Source organism: Xyrauchen texanus, chromosome 21 (assembly GCF_025860055.1).
Source record: "Xyrauchen texanus isolate HMW12.3.18 chromosome 21, RBS_HiC_50CHRs, whole genome shotgun sequence".
Taxonomy (NCBI): Eukaryota; Metazoa; Chordata; class Actinopteri; order Cypriniformes; family Catostomidae; genus Xyrauchen; species Xyrauchen texanus.
In genome coordinates, this window is record NC_068296.1 from 6,640,824 (window position 1) to 6,658,293 (window position 17,470).

A 17,470-nucleotide genomic window follows, 5' to 3' on the forward strand; every position below is an offset into this window, starting at 1 on the left:
TTAGTTGAAGCAATTTTGGCAGGAGTGACAGCCTTGTGTCTTTTTGGGTATGATGCGACTTGCTTTGCACACCTGGATTTGGGGATTTTCAGCCATTCGTCTATGCAAAATCCTCTCAAGGTCTTGTCAGGTTGTATGGGTTCGATTGGGTTCAAGTCCAGGCTCTGACTGGGTCACTCAATTAGATTGGAGCTCAACCAGAGTGACTATCAGGTTCTTGGTCACCTTTCTTACCAAGGCCCTTCTCCCCGATTCCTTTAACCTCATAGCTTGGATTTTGCTCTGATATGCATTTTCAGCTGTGAGACCTTATATAGACAGGTGTGTGCCTTTCTAAATAATGTCCAGTCAATTGAATTTTGTACTGAATGCACTGTATCATGGAAATATTTGGGCTTTTCATATGTATGGAAAGCAATGGTTTATTTTCCTGTTCTCTCTGCATCTGGATGGAGGAAGTAATGAAATTAAATTGCTGTCATTTACATTTATTCATAAGGCAGACGCTTTTATCCAAAGCGACTTACAAAAGAGGAAAACGTAAGCGAGTCATCTTAAGGAGACATTTGTACAAAAAGTGCCATACTACAAAGTTTTACTAGCATCAGAATAGCATTCAAAACCGACATAAGTGCAACAAGAATTGTTTTAGTGACTGGTTAAGTGCTCTTGGAAAAGATGTATATTTAGCCGTTTTTTTAAGACAGCGAGTGAGTCAGCTTCACGGATGGAGTTGGTAAGGTCATTCCACCAACGTGGTATGATGAAACTGAGAGTCCAGGAAAGTGTTTTGGTGCCTCTCTGTGTTGGTACAACAAGGCGACGTTCCTTAGCTGACCGCAGGCTTCTGGCAGGAGTGTAGATCTGCATCAATGATTTTAGGTATGCTGGAGCAGACCCAGTGACTGTTTTGTATGCCAGCATCAGAGCCTTGAATTTAATGCCTGCATCAACCGGCAGCCAGTGGAGAGAGACAAAGAGTGGTGTAACATGCGCTCTCTTTGGTTCATTAAAGACCAGATGGCTGCTGCATTCTGGATCATTTGGAGAGGTCTAATAGCACATGCAGGAGAGTTACAGTAGTCCAGTCTAGTTATGACAAGTGATTGAACAAGCAGTTGTGTGGCATGTTCAGAGAGGAAAGGTCTTATTTTTCTGATATTGTAGAGTGTAAATCTACATGATCTTGCAGTCTTTGAGATGTGGTCTGTGAAATTTAGCTTGTTATCGATGGTTACCCCTAGATTTCTTGGAAGGCGATACTGTAGTTGAACCCAGCTGCACGGTGATGTTGTTTTCAACAGCAGGGTTGGCTGGAAAGACAACCCACTCTGAAATGAGACTCACTCTCATTTCAACCCATATGATTTTCTTTTTTTCTGTGGAACACAAAAGTACAAATTCAGGATAGTATGACCATGTTGCTTTTTCCATCCAATAAATTAAGTGCAATCCTTACTTACAACTAAGACTTTGCTTTTCATAATATATGAAATTATATGCAGGTTTGTTTTTATTTCTTACCATTTAAAACTGTGACTGTCAATAGAATACAATAATCACAATTAATCTTAAAGTTTCATAAAGAAACCGTAATAATGTAAATTTGTAAAAATTTCTTCTTCTCTGAAATCTTTCACGTACCCCCTTGTGGCACCCTGGGGGTCTCTGGACCCCAATTTGAAAACCCTTGCTTTAGAAAACTTGGTAGAAAGAAAATCAATTGGAATTGAAACGACATGAGTTTTTGGTTGAAATATAGACATACGTTGGGCTATCCAGCACAAACTAGTAACATTTTGGTTATAAGCTGTCTTTTCTTTGCCCTTTTATATTCACTTTTCTCATTCTTTCTCTCTGTGTAAGTGTGTATGTCCAGTGGTTATGTGAGCGATAGAAAAACATGTCCAGTTATTATTCAAATGTCGTCATCACAGCTGATCTGAAGTGTCCTTTTGAGGCCAGTCTCTGTAACTCCACCCAGCCTCACCGCTGCCCTTAGTCCAGGAGAAGGGCCCCTTTATTCAGCTGTGTTCCCTGCCGCTTACACAAACACATGCCATGCTCCCATCCGCACACACTGTAGATGCTCTGTGCTCACAGCAAGCGGCTTTGAGCTGTTGTTTGCTATCTAAGAATCAGGCAGGTGTGCCGCACTGCAAGCCAGCGGCTGATTGGCCTAATTTAATGGGCCAGTTTACTTGACATTTGGGTTGTCACAAAACCGAAGTTCATTAGGCAATACTAGTAAAATTTCATGATTATCGTGCAACAATAAACATTTAAAGACAGATTTACCGTGAGCTCTTGTTGTTAATCAATGGTATCAAAGCCATCTGTCTACGTTATTTCAGCGTATTATTAAAAAAAAATCTTGTTAAATAGCGGAATTCCTGGTGAAGAACTTCACTATCCATGATCCTGAAGAGAAAGATCCACCAATCAGAGAATCAGTCAACAAAGTGAACCAAAAGAGCTCTGTTGCAACTGGCGACTTCCACTATGCACCGTGAATGATGCAATGGATTCGGCCTACCTTCACTCTCAAACTACTTTTATACTTGCAATACTACTTTGCAATAATGTTTAAAAAATATTGTTTCTGTACTTAAAATCAGTATCTTTAAATCAATAGATTTATATTTTTCCCATTGGTTTTTATTTGATTGCATCATTCATTTCCTTTATTTTATATTTGCTTTGAATCAAAGTTTGTAATGTTGGGATTAACCATGGACCTGGTTGGTTGGTTCATGGCTTTTTTAAGAATTATTTTATGAAGTCCGTATGGAAGATACTGTATATGAATGGGGAAAAATACTTCCAGAATCAAGACAGCTGAAAGTATGGGTGGACATTGTTAAGCTCTATTTAAATGAACAAGTGAATCAAAAACATTGATTCAACATGGTAAAAAAAAGGTGGTTGGTGACAAGTTACAGCAACTAAAACACACTTTCCCTCATATAAAGTTAGCTTTTTTATGCCGGTTTTGGAGAAGTGATCCGCTTTGTTTCACCATATATCATGTGGAGGTTGTGCAGTTATGGAACTGTAATATTGAAAGGAGGCCTTTCACTTTCCTGAAAGGAGACCACAACCCCCCCATTCGTCATGCCAACCGCAAACATATGTCAATACAGAATGCGTGTGTGTGCGCGCGCATGCATGTGAGTGTGCATATGTCGTTGTAATTTGGGTTGCTTTGTAACATGCTGTGTGTTTGTGTGTGTTAATTCATGATTAATGGCGTTTGATGACGAGGTCATGAGAACACACATATGGTCTGTTAATTGCTTTGTGTTCATGTTCACAAACACTAAAAACATGTTGAAATACTGAGTCTGTGTCCTAGATCACATCTATAACTATTTTGCTGGTAAGTAAATACTTCTAAGTACGTACTAAGACAGTACAGTACGAAAAACGTATTTTCCATGGCACAAGGGGTAGAGGTCAATAATAGCCAAAGTATGTGGTCACCTTTTGCATACTATTCTCAATATACTATGATTTGGGATGCACAAATAGTTTTATCTTTGTACTATTTAGAATGTATAGTGTGAAAAATGGGATGCTATATGACAACATCAATGCACTCAGGCATCTAACATTGTTTTCTGTTGTTTGTTTGTGTTTCTCAGGCCCTCCAGAAGTTGGCAAATCAGTATTTAAAGAGGGACTGGCCCGGTATCAAACCAGACGACCAGAGAACAGACTACAGGTGATTTCACTGCAAAGATTTTGAGGTGGAATCATGAGGAATCTTTTGTTGTTTAATGATGTTTTATGACACTAGGCACTTTACTGCGGTGCTGTGTTTTGCTTGGTTCTTATCATGTTTAACGACAGTTTGAAATGCCCTTCGCAAAGCTGTTAAATTATGTAATGTTATTTTATTTATTTTTTAGAATAATCTTTTTCAAAGTTAACTAAATATTCAGTGAGGAATATTCAGTGTAGTACTTGATTTTGCCCATTGGGATTTGACTGGACAGGAGGGGGAAGGAAAGGGGGAAAATATGTCAGGCTATGATATTGGGTTATTGAGTCATGCTGATAAAATTGGGAAATCTTTTAAAAAATGTGTTAATAACATGTCTCAAGTTCATGGAATTGTGCTTGCACGCACGCATGCATGCACGTGCGCGTGTGTGTGTTTGTTAGAGAGAGAGATGACGCTTTTGCCATCACCTGTTTCCACTCCCAAGGAGAGATGCTGTCAGCTTTCTGAAGATCAGTTTTCTCAGTGGAAACATAGCCGTTCACAGTAGCTTGTGCTCAAGTCTTTCACTATAGAAACCGCAATCTCCGACATTTTGAAAAGTACGTCCTCTCCAATAAAATCCGGTAAAACCTTGAGTTTGTGTTAGTCTGTTGTGAGCAATCACTAGTGCTGTTGAATACAAACACTGAGTGATGCTGACTCACTTCCCGTCACCTAACTGGCTTATATTACTTGCAAAAATTGTCTTTTGAGGACAACCTGCTGGCTAAATTATGTCAAAAAATGTAATGTTAAGAGACATACAGATACTTGAAGACATGCGATAGCTCTGTGAATTGCAAAAGGCTGTGTATAATAAGTAAATAAATTAGTATGCTTGCGCAGTGCCAGCACGTTAGTGAATGGCGCTGCTCTGTTGACACAAATAAGCACACGCAGGCTGGTGATGCAATCGCAGCTAGTTCAGCCTTCACAGTGTTGCGCAATATTTGAATGCTAACAAACAACATCTGAGATGGAGATGCTCAATAATTCAGTTCCCTTATAATATGCATTTAGAATGGCACCTGAGGTGCATTTTACCAGAAATTGAATAAGAAGCTAATTAAACTACTGTGAACTGGCCAACATACAGACACTTATTGGACTTACTGGAGAGTTAAAAGTTTGGAATCGGATTGAAAAAGGAAAAGTGGCATCCCTAAAGCATGTTCATCATAGTATGTGTATTCAAGAAATAGTTTTGTGTGAATTATGGATTATTTAAGAGCAATGTCATTGACTGGCTTATGCCACCTTACATCAGCAGAAAAGAAAGCATGATTCAGCGCCAAAGGAAGATATAATGATTATCAAAACAAACCTTTTTTGCTTCAGAATAATGTGCACTGTGCACAACAAAACAAGTGACGCAGTGGTGCATAAAAGACAGATTGATGCGGCTTTGACTCTGTGTAAATGAAATGCAGCAACAAAGCAGCCTTAAACTTTTTAGTTGTTGTCATGATAGAGCATATTCAGTATTTCATAATTTTGTTTCATAATTAAAATATAACTTCATATTTAAATTTTTCATATTTCTATATTCATAATTTTATATTTAAAACAATAATCTCATAAAATTATTTATGCAATTGTATTTATTGTGGAAATGTTATTCTACTACAGGAATGTGTATGGAGTATGGAGGGCTTTTCTCGAAGGCACCATGCAGGTTACGCAGTCTCGTCTCAACATCTGCGACAACTACAAGAACGAGATTTCAGACCCTGCCAAAACCTTACGACTCTACAAAGAACAGCAGCTAAAAAAGGTATGGACCGCTCCGTATGGATACACACCTTCATCTTTTATATAATTCCCTAACTCTCTCTTTCTTTCTGCTGTCCTGTTGTGGCTGCCTACAGTGCATTGAGCAGCTGGGTCGGACCCAGGCGGAGCTTCAGGATTCAGTGAAGGATCTGGCCAAATCCAAAAAGAAATACTTTGAGTTGGAGCAGATGGCCCAGGCAGTTCGTGAAAAGGCGGACATTGAGTCCAAGTAAGTGTGTCTACTATTGCTGGTGCAAAGTTTTGAGTCCCAGAGGTGCCCACATTAGAAAGTGTTAAATTGGGTACTAAACAACCACTATTAGTAGGGATGAATAGTCATACTAGTCAGCATAGCTTTTTAACCTCAATATTTTAGTAACTGTGTTGCTTTGAAAGAAATGAATATTGAGAGCTTCCTGACAGCTTGTGGGGCTTAAGCATGCTAACATTAACATTAAAACCAAAGTCTTTTCAAGGCAAGTCAGTCCACTTGGCGGCCATTTTTGGAATGCTCCCAGGCTGTTATTTTGTATTAAATATAGCTCCTATCTACTTAAATGGGGAAAGACTGACATCTCAAATGGTTGGTCAAGATTATGATCAAAGATTATTTCAAATCAGCAGTAAAATCTGACAACAATGGGATAATGCATTATGCTTCTTTACCTCCGATCATGCAAAAAAATGCTTGTGTAGCTAATGCACGTGCGTGTTCTGTAGTTCATTTACAGTTGATTGTCTGTATCTAAACTTCCTTAGGCCTGGGTAGCTCATAGAGTAAAGATGCTGACTACCACCCCTTGAGTCACGAGTTCGAATCCAGGGCGTGCTGAGTGTCTCCAGCCAGGTCTCTTAAGCAACCGAATTGGCCCGGTTGCTAGGGAGGGTAAAGCCACATGGGGTAACCTCCTCGTGGTCGCTATAATGTGATTCTCACTCAGTGGTGTGCTTGGTGAGTTGTGCGTGGATGCTGCGGAGTATAGAGTAAAGTCTCCACACGTCCTATGTCTCCGTGGTAACGCATGATAAGATGCGCGGATTGACGGTCTCGGATGCGGAGGCAACTGAGATTCGTCCTCTGCCACCCGAATTGAGACGAGTCACTGCGCCACCACAAGGACCTAGAGCGCATTGGGGAATCAGGCATTCCCGTAATTTAATACCTTAGAGGTAATTGACCAATATTTTGGACAGGTAAATTAATCTGACATTATATGGCACTTTTTTTATTATTTGGCATCACCTGATAACAGTGGGGTGCTGGGCCAATTATTAGAAGTTTTGACTCTCCTTTGTGTCAAAATGTACCCATAGGCTTGTCAGTGGATAGAAACTAGTTGATACGAATTGTGCAATATTTTCCAAGTCTTCTGAATCCATATGACCAAAATGGCCAAAGTCGTTATTCACTCTCCAATCAAATCTTTGATCCACTCATGTATAAAGAGCCCAAATTAAATGTGGTGACACATCAATTACATTAAACCTCATGATGTCATGATGTATGGTCATGAGATGCGCAAGAACCAATAAGGTTTGATGTTACTGATGTTGTCGCCATATTTAACTCTGGCTCTGTGTACAGGAGTTGATCAATTAATTGATTTGATTTGAAAGTGAATATCGGCTTTGGTCTGTTCATCACATAAAGTGATGAACAGATGATCTCGATATTGATTCTTAAATCCCCAGATTGATCTTTTACTCTGTGCAACCCTTCACTACAATGAGAGAAAATCACTTCCATTTGCAACCAAATTTCACACTATGTGACTAAAATATATATATTTGGCAACTGGCTGGTAAATGTTTACATTTCACTCACCAATGATCTTCTAATATAGTGGTGGAGTATTCAGCAGCGAGATCCTTTCACTGCATGTTGAGAGTAAAATTTGTTCCATGTAATCATGTCCAAAGACGAGATCCATGCGCCCATCAAATGTACAGATGCTGTTTACAGAAATGTCGGTAAAATCGTACCGTATTAGTATGTGTTCAACAAATCAATGTAAATACTTATAAATAGAACAAATTAAACCATAAACATGTTACAAAAAATAACGTATGAAATATATCTTATTTATTGATTGAATACATGGATTTGTTGATTTTTAAAAAGCAAAATTTTTTACCAAAATTATGAAATACTAATAAAATATCATTTGTAAAATCTATATTTTCATATTATACCTAGTTAGAAGGTCCATTGTTTGACCATTTATTTAATATATTGGCAAAAGGGACATTATAACTGAAATATACCCATATGAATCTGGTTCGAATTGAATCGAGAGCTTGTGAATCGGGAAATCAGTATCAATTCCTAGCCCTAATTGTAAGGCTTCAGAAGATTTGGAAAATGAGTTGCATCGACTGCTTTTTACTGCCTTTTATGTAGCTTGACATCCCAAATTCACTATTCACATTCATTCAGTACATGGCGAAAGCATAGTGAAGATTTAAAAAACGTTTTTCCTTTCAAGTGTACTATGTACATATCTGTGTCATATAGACCATCAGCCACCCTGCTCTCTAGACATTTGTGTCAGTTTTGGCCACTGATATCTGTCAACTATTTTTTAGCATATTGAATACTTATGTCTGGTGGACAGGTTAGTCGTTCAGCCAACTCACTGACTAGTCAATTTAGAACATTTTGCACTTCTCTAACTATTGTTCTGATATAATTTTCTACTTGATCGAAGATATTAAAGGCAAATTCGTGGATTCAAAGTGCCCAAGATATAAAAGATGTGTCGTTTTGCCACCATTAAATATGCAACTCTTTGGCTGATACTTAAACCTCCTTTAGGGAATACTCCTCACTTCAAAGCAGTTAATAAGCCCGCTGCTGAATTTGTTAAATACACTCAAGTATCTCTCTCCATCTTCAAGGGTCATTTGTACCCTCGCTATAATTTCAATTGCCATTAGACAGAGAGAGGCGAGTTTGGTGGTATTGTTTTGTACTCCGATTTACTTCTATCGATTTGGCAATTGATGTTGCTCTTTTTAGCATGGTTTGCAAGAAAGAATTAGGCTGCTGTAACACTGGAGTTTTTGGTACATACCTGAGTCCGTTTGACATTTGGCTAGTATTAAAGGGATAGTTCACCAAAAAATTAAAAATCCCTCATCATTTACTCACCCTCATGCCATCCCAGATGTGTATGACTTACTTTCTTTCTTCAGAACACAAATTAAGATTTTTGAAAAATATCTCAGCTCTGAAGGTCCATACAGTGCAAGTGAATGGTGACCAACATTTTTAAGTGCATAAAAGAACATAAAGACTGTATAAAAGTAATCCATAAGACTCCAGTGGTTTAATCCATGTCTACTGATGAGATTCAATTGGTTGTGTGTGAGAACAGACCAAAATATAACTAAATTTTTTACTATATATCTTGACATCAGCAGTCTACTTCGCGATCATTATTTCAAGCTCGATTACTATTTCTAGTGCTTGAAGCCTGCAAAGAATGCTAAAAATCCGCTGATGTCATGTTTTAAAATGAAAAAGGAGTTATATTTTCATCTGTTCTCACACAAAAATTGATTGGATCGCTTCAGAAGACATTGATTAAACCACTGGAATCATATGGATTACTTTTATGCTGCCTTTATTTTCGATTTTTTTTGGAGCTTCAAAATCTTGGTTACCATTGTACTGTTATGGAACAACAGAACTGAGATATTCTTCTAAAAACTTAATTTGTGTTCTGCAGAAGAAAGAAAGTGGATGGCATTATGGTGAGGGGAGAGAAGTTTCATTTTTGGGGGAACTATCCCTTTAAAAATGTTTCAAACACGGCTTAAAAAGGTGGTATGTGGTATGGTTCATGTGAACTTGGGTACAGTTTGAACACTGTCCATCCTAAATCGTGGAAGTGTAACGATGGACTACATGTAATCTGGAATCTGTAACTAGATTGCAATTGTCAGGTACTTGTAATGAGATTACATTTTTAAATGTGAGTCATGCACGTTACTATTTATGGATTACATAATTACATATTGATTACTTGTCAGTCTTTTAAAGAATCACCAAAGGGGGCACTTAAAATACCATTCAAAAATGCTTTAAGAAATCCAAAAGTAGTTAGATTAGAATACTTAAAACGTGTCATCTAAAAGAGTATTTAAGTAATTTCAATTGTAGCTGTGTAATTTGTAATCCATACCAGATTACTTTTCTATTGATGTTGTATTATTTGCATTCAAATAAATTGCTTTCAGAGTTGGGCTGGACGATAAAACATTATCAATATTTCTCTGAAAAATACATTTTTGATATTTAGCCTATGTTCTACATCTAGATGATCGGATCAAGTACATTTCGCTAAAAAACGCAAGCAGTTTGGCAAAGTTATACACACAACTAGCTAACTGAATCACAGCCATGAAGACAGCCTGTTAGAAAGTAATAGCAGGCAGCCCTGTTGTCATGGAAACCCACAATGTGGCTCTGTAGCCACTAGCTAGCAGCTAGCTATCCGGCTGATTTAACATCATTGTGTATTGGACAACACAGCACCTACAATGCAATACAGCTATCGACTGAACACAACAACAACTCCGACATCAACACCATTGATCTTTATTTATGTACTATATGGGTAAATGTTTTTTCATAGCACTGTCACAGACAAGAAAGTGTTTCTTCTTCTTGTGATGTTTATTGTTGGTTGGCAGTCCAGTTTATGGTGCATTACCGCCACCTACTGAGCTGTAGTGTGGAGCATCACAAATTCTTTCAGTGGTGTCAAATGTCAGCTGAAGATGGTGAAATTGGTGAAATTTCATCAAATAGGTCACACACACCTTATGTAGGATTAAATCCCAAACTGAGAATACTTTAAAGTTAGCTTACCAAGCTTAACAAGTTGTTTAATTCATTCTTGAGGTGTAACAACCATGTGGAATGCAGTTCTGTCCCCATTAATGGTATGAAATGTATATTGTGATGTGTATCGATATCAGTTAATATGAAAAATAATAAACTGCACTCTGTAGTTCTTTAGTTGCAGTTCTTTTTGTGTTTGTCAGATTTCCAGATTAATGTCTTTATTGTGCAATATTGTCTGTGTATTTCATGTTTTTGGCTTTACAAATCTCATTGGGCCCCAACAAAACAATTTACAGTACAGTAAATCTCGAAATACCACATAACTGCACATTTAACTCTATTTTAAATGGGTACTTCACCAAGATTATTCTTGTAGATAGGAAGTCTTCATCACTTCTATGACCAGATCTTTACCTTCCTTTCCTTCCTTTCATAGGTTGCTCGAGTGAGCAACTCTAGTTTGTTTTTGAATGCCTGTTTCATCCTCCGCACCGACCTGGGAAGATTTTTGATCTTGCTTTGATTTACTCTGCCTGTTTCTTCCGCTCTCAGCCTTGAGACGGGTCTTACACGTGTGTGTGATTTATAATGCCTGCTCTGTTTTCTCACAGGTCAAAGCTGGGGCTCTTTCAGTCCAGGATAAGTTTACAGAAGGCCAGTGTGAAGGTAAACGCCACCATCTGTCCTTTAAAGTAACAAAAACAGTTCTCTTTCACTCTAAAACCTGATCTACTATGTGAAGATCCCATGAAATTGCTTGACGAGCAAGGGTTTCTTTCCTTTGTCCACGTGCAGAATATGAGATGCAACTGGCTGTCAAACACATATTGAGCTACACATAATCTATATATCAGCTTCACACGTGTGTTTTCTCAGGCACTTTTGGAGTCTAAATAGATGCACAACTTAACTCATTTCAGTAGGATACCTAATTGAAAATTGCGAAATCATACTGTTCATGTGTTACACTTGCTATAGTTTACTTCCACCTTGCTGCTGCTTCAAATAGCAATAATATCAATGTAAATCAAGTTAATCACTGACACATCAGTGCCACGTTGAGTAAAAAATTGCATGTATAATACGTATGTGTACACACATGTTGATATTTACTCTTTTCATACAGAAAATCTATGTTATATAGAATTAATTTGTCTTGTAATAAACAAAGAAATATATATCATGTGATAGTAAACTTATATCGATATTAAATAATCATACAAATATGATTTATGGAAGTGCAAAAAAAAACTAACATGTGTAGGGCCTTTAATGACCCTATACACTTTTTGTAATTAAATGGTTATAAATTATGTTTTGCAATTTTGCCTGTTGACTTTATTATTAAACAGAGGCTTGCAGTTTATACTTCCTATAGTTTGAGACTGTTGTGCGTGTGTTTCAGTTAAAGGCTAAGAGGAGTGATTGTAACTCCAAAGCGACCCATGCGAGAAACGAGTATCTTCTCACACTGGCGGCAGCCAATGCACACCACGACCGCTACTACCAGACCGACCTGGTCAACTGCATTAAGGTGGGTACCGTGGTTTCCTGAACAGAAAGGACTTGAATAAACTTTATAACACTAATCATATTTAATCAATTTGAAACATTATAACTCGTCTTTGGCAGCTCTTCTACTTATGCGTTTACATTTCAACATATATGAATATACTATTCAATGCAACAGTGACACAAAATAGAGATTTAAACATACATTTAATAAAAACATGACGATGCATGCGTTCATCAGATCTCTCTGTCCTCCCTCACAAATGGAGCATTACAGTGTATGTAGTGTGTAGCTGTTTCATTCAAAGAGCACTGGTGCTGAAACCCTTTACTAGTCTCCTGCAACCATCTGCCATTTGTGGTTCAAGCTAATCTGTGGATAAATGGTTCAATGCAAGTTAAGCACAATCCACAGCATTTGTGGCATAATATTGATTACCACAAAACTGTATTTCGACTTGTCCCTCCATTTTTAAAAAAGAGCAAAAATCTGGGTAACAGTAAAGCACTTACAATGGAAGCGAATGGGGCCAATCCATAAACAATAAAATACTCACTGTTTCAGAAGTACAGTATAGCCACAAGACATGAACAATATGAGTTTTAAAACCATTTTAGTGAGAACATTTCTTGCTAACCTTTTCTGTGTAACGTTATAGCCAATTTGACAACTTCGTTGCCATGGTGATGTTATTTCAACAACCCTAAAGCCCTAAAATTAGTGAAAAAATTACGATTAAAACAAATTTACAGCTTAAATAATACAAGTTTTAATCAGAAGAATTAATGTAAGTACTTTTAAAAAATTGTAAACTTCACAGTTCTGCATTTAAACCCTCCAAAAATTGGCCCCATTCACTTCCATTGTAAGTACCTCACTGTAACCTGTATTTTTGCTTTTTTAAATATTTTTTGGGTGGTAATCAACATTATGCCACAAATGCTGTCGATTGAGCTTAACTTGTATTGAACTTGGAATATTCCTTTAAAGCTCTGAACTGTTCTTCTATGCTTGATCGCTAAAAAAAAATTGGCATAATTCTTGTTTGTTGACGATGATGTAATCTATGGGCAGACTATGTGCACGCAATGTACTTCCTGTGTAGATTACCTCACAGTCTGGTATGCGTTTCAGTTCTCACATCCAGAATCTCCACACTCTAGGGATTTTATTAGGGATGGGAATTGTAAAGAATTTACGGTTTCGGTTCCGTTTCCTCTGAACGATTCCAGTTCCTTAATGATTTAATTTTAGTACTTTTTAAGGAAGAACTATCTGGAAATAAGAGATGCCATTCATGTTGCATTTACTGCTCTCTGCTGTCTGTTGCCAAATGATGTGCTCATTTCAAGTTTCTGCAGAGCAGATATAATCAGAAATAAATGTAAAAACAAATTAAAAGGTGTGTTTGCAGACTTTTTATGGCATAAATGCGATACAATAATTGATGCTAGCTATATTTTAATGCAAATTAAAATGATAAACAAACAAGAAATGTGATCATATATTTAATTCATGCATTTATTATTTTATGAAATTCTTCTTAGTACAACAAACTTGTTTATATTTAACTACACATTGTCATATAAACAAACCTATTATGCAAAATTCACTTTTACATGGTGTTTGAACATAATTGTGTGTTGGCAGTGTGTGTACACAACCACCCTATAATGATAAAAATCTACCCAGTCCTTTTTTTTTTAATCCCCATTAATCATAAGCACTGTCTCAGAACAAGCCGTTCTCAGACGTCACTTTGTACAGGCCCCGCCCACGACTGTTGATGGACACTGCGGACGGACATGTTTGTTTGTGTGTTTTGTTTCGTTATAGCGCATAGTGAATGTTGTAACAGTATTTGTGTGTGTGTTGCTCATCCATCGTTGCAAAACTGCTGAAAAAAAGTCTACAACAAATAAATAAATAAATGTATCAAATAGGCATTTGGAAACTTCCTGGTTAATTCTCAAAGTTGTTATTTCTGACTGAGTCTCTCCCTCCTCAGTGTCTGACTCTGGTTCAAACATATAGGGCTGAACGCCACTATTTTCGCTGTCAGTCATATTGCTTATGATGTCTAGTTATCCGAAGCAGAGATGTCAAAACTCCGCCCTGTTCTAGATACGGGGCGGGGAGCACTGGCTCATTTGCATTTAAAGACACACAAAAACAGCTTGTTTTTATTCCCACCCAAAAATTGGCATTCAACAAGAACAAGATTTCAACGAGAACAAGATTTTCACTTTTACTCCCTAGACTTCAACACAAGCGCACCTATGAAAGAGTAATGTCAAGCACCCTAATGTCCTCTCTCTCTTGTCCTCTCTTCTACCCATGATTAGACCAGCTGAGCGTTTCACTGGCATTTTCCCCCATGACCAGGTCTCGTACATCTCAGATCGGTGTTTTCAAATTTATTCTTTCTCCACATCCAAAGCTGAACTGATACTCACCTTCTGTTCTCACTGGAGGACATAATGTGTTCCTGCTTTCTTGTGTACATTGACCTCCAGTGATATGAATGAAATCTGAATGCTGAGAATGAGAGAATCTGGTTTGAATTATTGATTGGTGGCGAGTCATCGCTTCAGGCCCACCAGCTGCCAAACTCCAGGCCCACACCAATCCCTCTCCTCCATTGGCTGAGCCGTAGCCTTGGATGAACAGTATTTGTGCCTAGTTTAATGTAAAAAATCTAGTTAAAAATAATGTAGGCATGTTTTTAAAAAACAACATCACTAAACAATCACTTTTATATACACACTGGTGGCCAAAAGTTTAGAAAAATTTACAGGTTTTGCTGTTTTGGAAGGAAATTGGTACTTGAATTCACCAAAGTGGCATTCAACTGATCACAATGTATAGTCAGGACATTACTGATGTAAAACAGTGTAAACAGTGCATTACTTGTGTAAAAAAAAATAAAAAAATAAGCACCATCACTATTTGGAAAAGTCATTTTTGATCAAATCTAGACAGGCCCCATTTCCAGCAGCCATCACTCCAACACCTTATCCTAGAGTAATCATGCTAAATTACTAATTTGGTACTAGAAAATAACTTTCCATTATATCAAACATAGTTGAAAGCTATTTGGTTCATTACATGAAGCTTAACATTGTCTTTTTGTTTGTTTTTGTTTTTGAGTTGCCACTGTATGCAATAGAGTGGTGTGTCAATATTAGACCAAAAATGTCAAAAAAGGAACCGCTTTCTCTAGAAACTCATCAGTCAATCGTTGTTTTGAGGAATGAAGGCTATACAATGCTTGAAATAGGCAAAAAAAAATTAAGATTTCATGCAAAAGTGTACACTACAGTCTTCAAAGACAAAGGACAACTGTCTCTAACAAGGACAGAAAGAGATGTGGAAGACCAGACGTACAACTAAACAAGAGGATAAGTACATCAGAGTCTCTAGTTTGAGAAATAGATGCCTCACATGTCCTCCGCTGACAGCTTCATTGAATTCTACCTGCTCAACACCAGTTTCATGTACAACTGTAAAGAGAAGACTCAGGGGTGCAGGCCTTATGGGAAGAATTGCAAAGAAAAAGCCACTTTTCAAACCGAAAAACAAAAAGAAATGGTTAGAGTGGGCAAAGAAACAGACAACAGATAATTGGAAAAGAGTTTTATGGATCTTAACCCCATTGAGCTTTTGTGTGATCAGTTAGACTGTAAGGTGCGTGAGAAGTGCCCAACAAGACAGCCACATCTATGGCAAGTGCTACAGGAAGTGTGGGGTGAAATGTCACCTGAGTATCTGGACAAACTGACAGCTGGAATGTCAAGGATCTGCAAAGCTGTCATTGCTGCACATGGAGGATTTTTTGATGAGAACTCTTTGAATTAGTTTTAGAAGTTCTGATATTTTTTTCAAATTGTAGTAGTAAATTTTCACGTTATTAATGTCCTGACTATACAGTGTAATCAGTTGAATGCCACTTTGGTGAAATAAAGTTCCAATTTCTTTCCATAAGAGCAAAATCTGTACATTATTCAAAATTTTGGCCACCAGTGTATAAAACGATAGCCTACTTGGTAAGTATTAAATAGCAATATTTACCTACATTGTAACTAAAATATTCATACTATAATATTTAAAATATTTAAAATTGCATACGGAACTTGCTTGAATTTTTTGTTGTCTGTTTTGAACCAATTCATTGATTCACAGATTCAGCATTTTTCAGTGATTTTTCTTTAAAGCTGAAGTGTGTAATTTATGCGTACCAAACAGAATTGCAAAAATAAACATTATTTCCTTCCAAATACACCTCCCATCTGCTGTTGATTGTATAAACCGATAGTCCCGCACCTTTTTCTTGAGTCAGGGTTGCTGTGTCAGACCGGACTGGACTGTATTAATTTGTATACGTCCACATCTGTACTATTCTACGCCATTTTGTAGTGTTAAGTAGTGCGAGTAGTACGTTTACACTTAAAATGCAGCAAAAATAAGTGTACTTCAAGTACCTGGATGATGCACTTTTTCATCTGTCAAAACGGAGTGTGGACTGTTGGGCACTTCATGCACTCAGTTCACGCGGCTTGTCGTAGATAGAGGAAGGGTCTGACAAAACCGTAAATTATGAAGATTGTAGCAGCTGGCGAAACTTCAGTGCATACAGCACCTTACAAAAGATGCTTTACCATCACTCCAAGCTGTGTGAATATGTATGTTGTTTATGATACAAGTGTTGAACTGAGATTGGCTTACACGCTAAAGGTAGCAGGAACACATCGTGTCTGCTTGAAACGTCACTTCCGTCAGCTGTGAAACGGCGAATGCTTCTGTGTAGTAAAAAAAAATTTATATAAGTGTATTTGGGATGATATTACACTTTGAAAATTCATAAACTACATGGCTGAGTGCATAGTATATTTTGTTAGTGCATAGTGTGTCGTTTGGGACACAGCTACAGTGTTTACAGATTTTGAGAAATTAAGTGACAAATGGATTAAGTATTGTTGTCTCTGCATATTAAGCTGGGATATAAGAGAGTATTTTCAACTTTAAATATTTAATGGTTTAAGATCAGAAAAAGTAGATGGGGGATATTGTGCTTTTAAGAGAAAAAATATGTCATTGCTGTATTCTTTTGTGTGTGAGAAAGTGTGTGTGTGTGTGTGTGTGTGTGTGTGTGTGTGTGTGGAAAAGGTGAGATCATGCTTTGTTGTTTTAGATGTGCATGTAGGCATGCTTTTCACATATTTTCTTTGGTCTCATTCTTGTGTTTCTGTGTGTTTATGAGTGTGAAGCAGGCCACGTTTATTTTAAAACACTGTCAGTATTGTGTCATTCTTCTGCTTTGGGCATTTATAGAATGATGACATTTAATGAACTCTGAAATAATTTTGCCCCCATAGTAAAGACAAAGTACTGTAAATTGAATCTAATTACCTGAGTGTAGCTTAATATATCTCACTTAAAATATTACAATTCTGTTATCAGTTACTCACCTTCATGTTGCTCCAAACCCATATGACTTTCTTCTGTGGAACACATAAGGAAATGTACTTTAGGTCATTTTTAAGGGGACATTTTGATGGTCGGTGCA

General features: G+C 37.3%; 1 protein-coding gene across 3 annotated transcripts in view; it reads left to right on the forward strand.

Annotated features, from left to right (window-relative positions):
• LOC127661635 (F-BAR and double SH3 domains protein 2) overlaps positions 1-17,470 on the forward strand; it is a 111,020-nt gene that overhangs the window by 63,451 nt on the left and 30,099 nt on the right. For 2 of the 3 annotated variants that reach the window (XM_052152436.1, XM_052152437.1), the window contains exons 4-8: positions 3,645-3,724; positions 5,396-5,540; positions 5,635-5,768; positions 11,003-11,057; positions 11,797-11,925. In XM_052152436.1, the coding sequence (XP_052008396.1) occupies positions 3,645-3,724; positions 5,396-5,540; positions 5,635-5,768; positions 11,003-11,057; positions 11,797-11,925 (543 nt within the window). Of the gene's footprint in view, positions 1-3,644; positions 3,725-5,395; positions 5,541-5,632; positions 5,769-11,002; positions 11,058-11,796; positions 11,926-17,470 lie in introns of those variants that run through there. The other variant, XM_052152438.1, reaches the window with a different exon arrangement.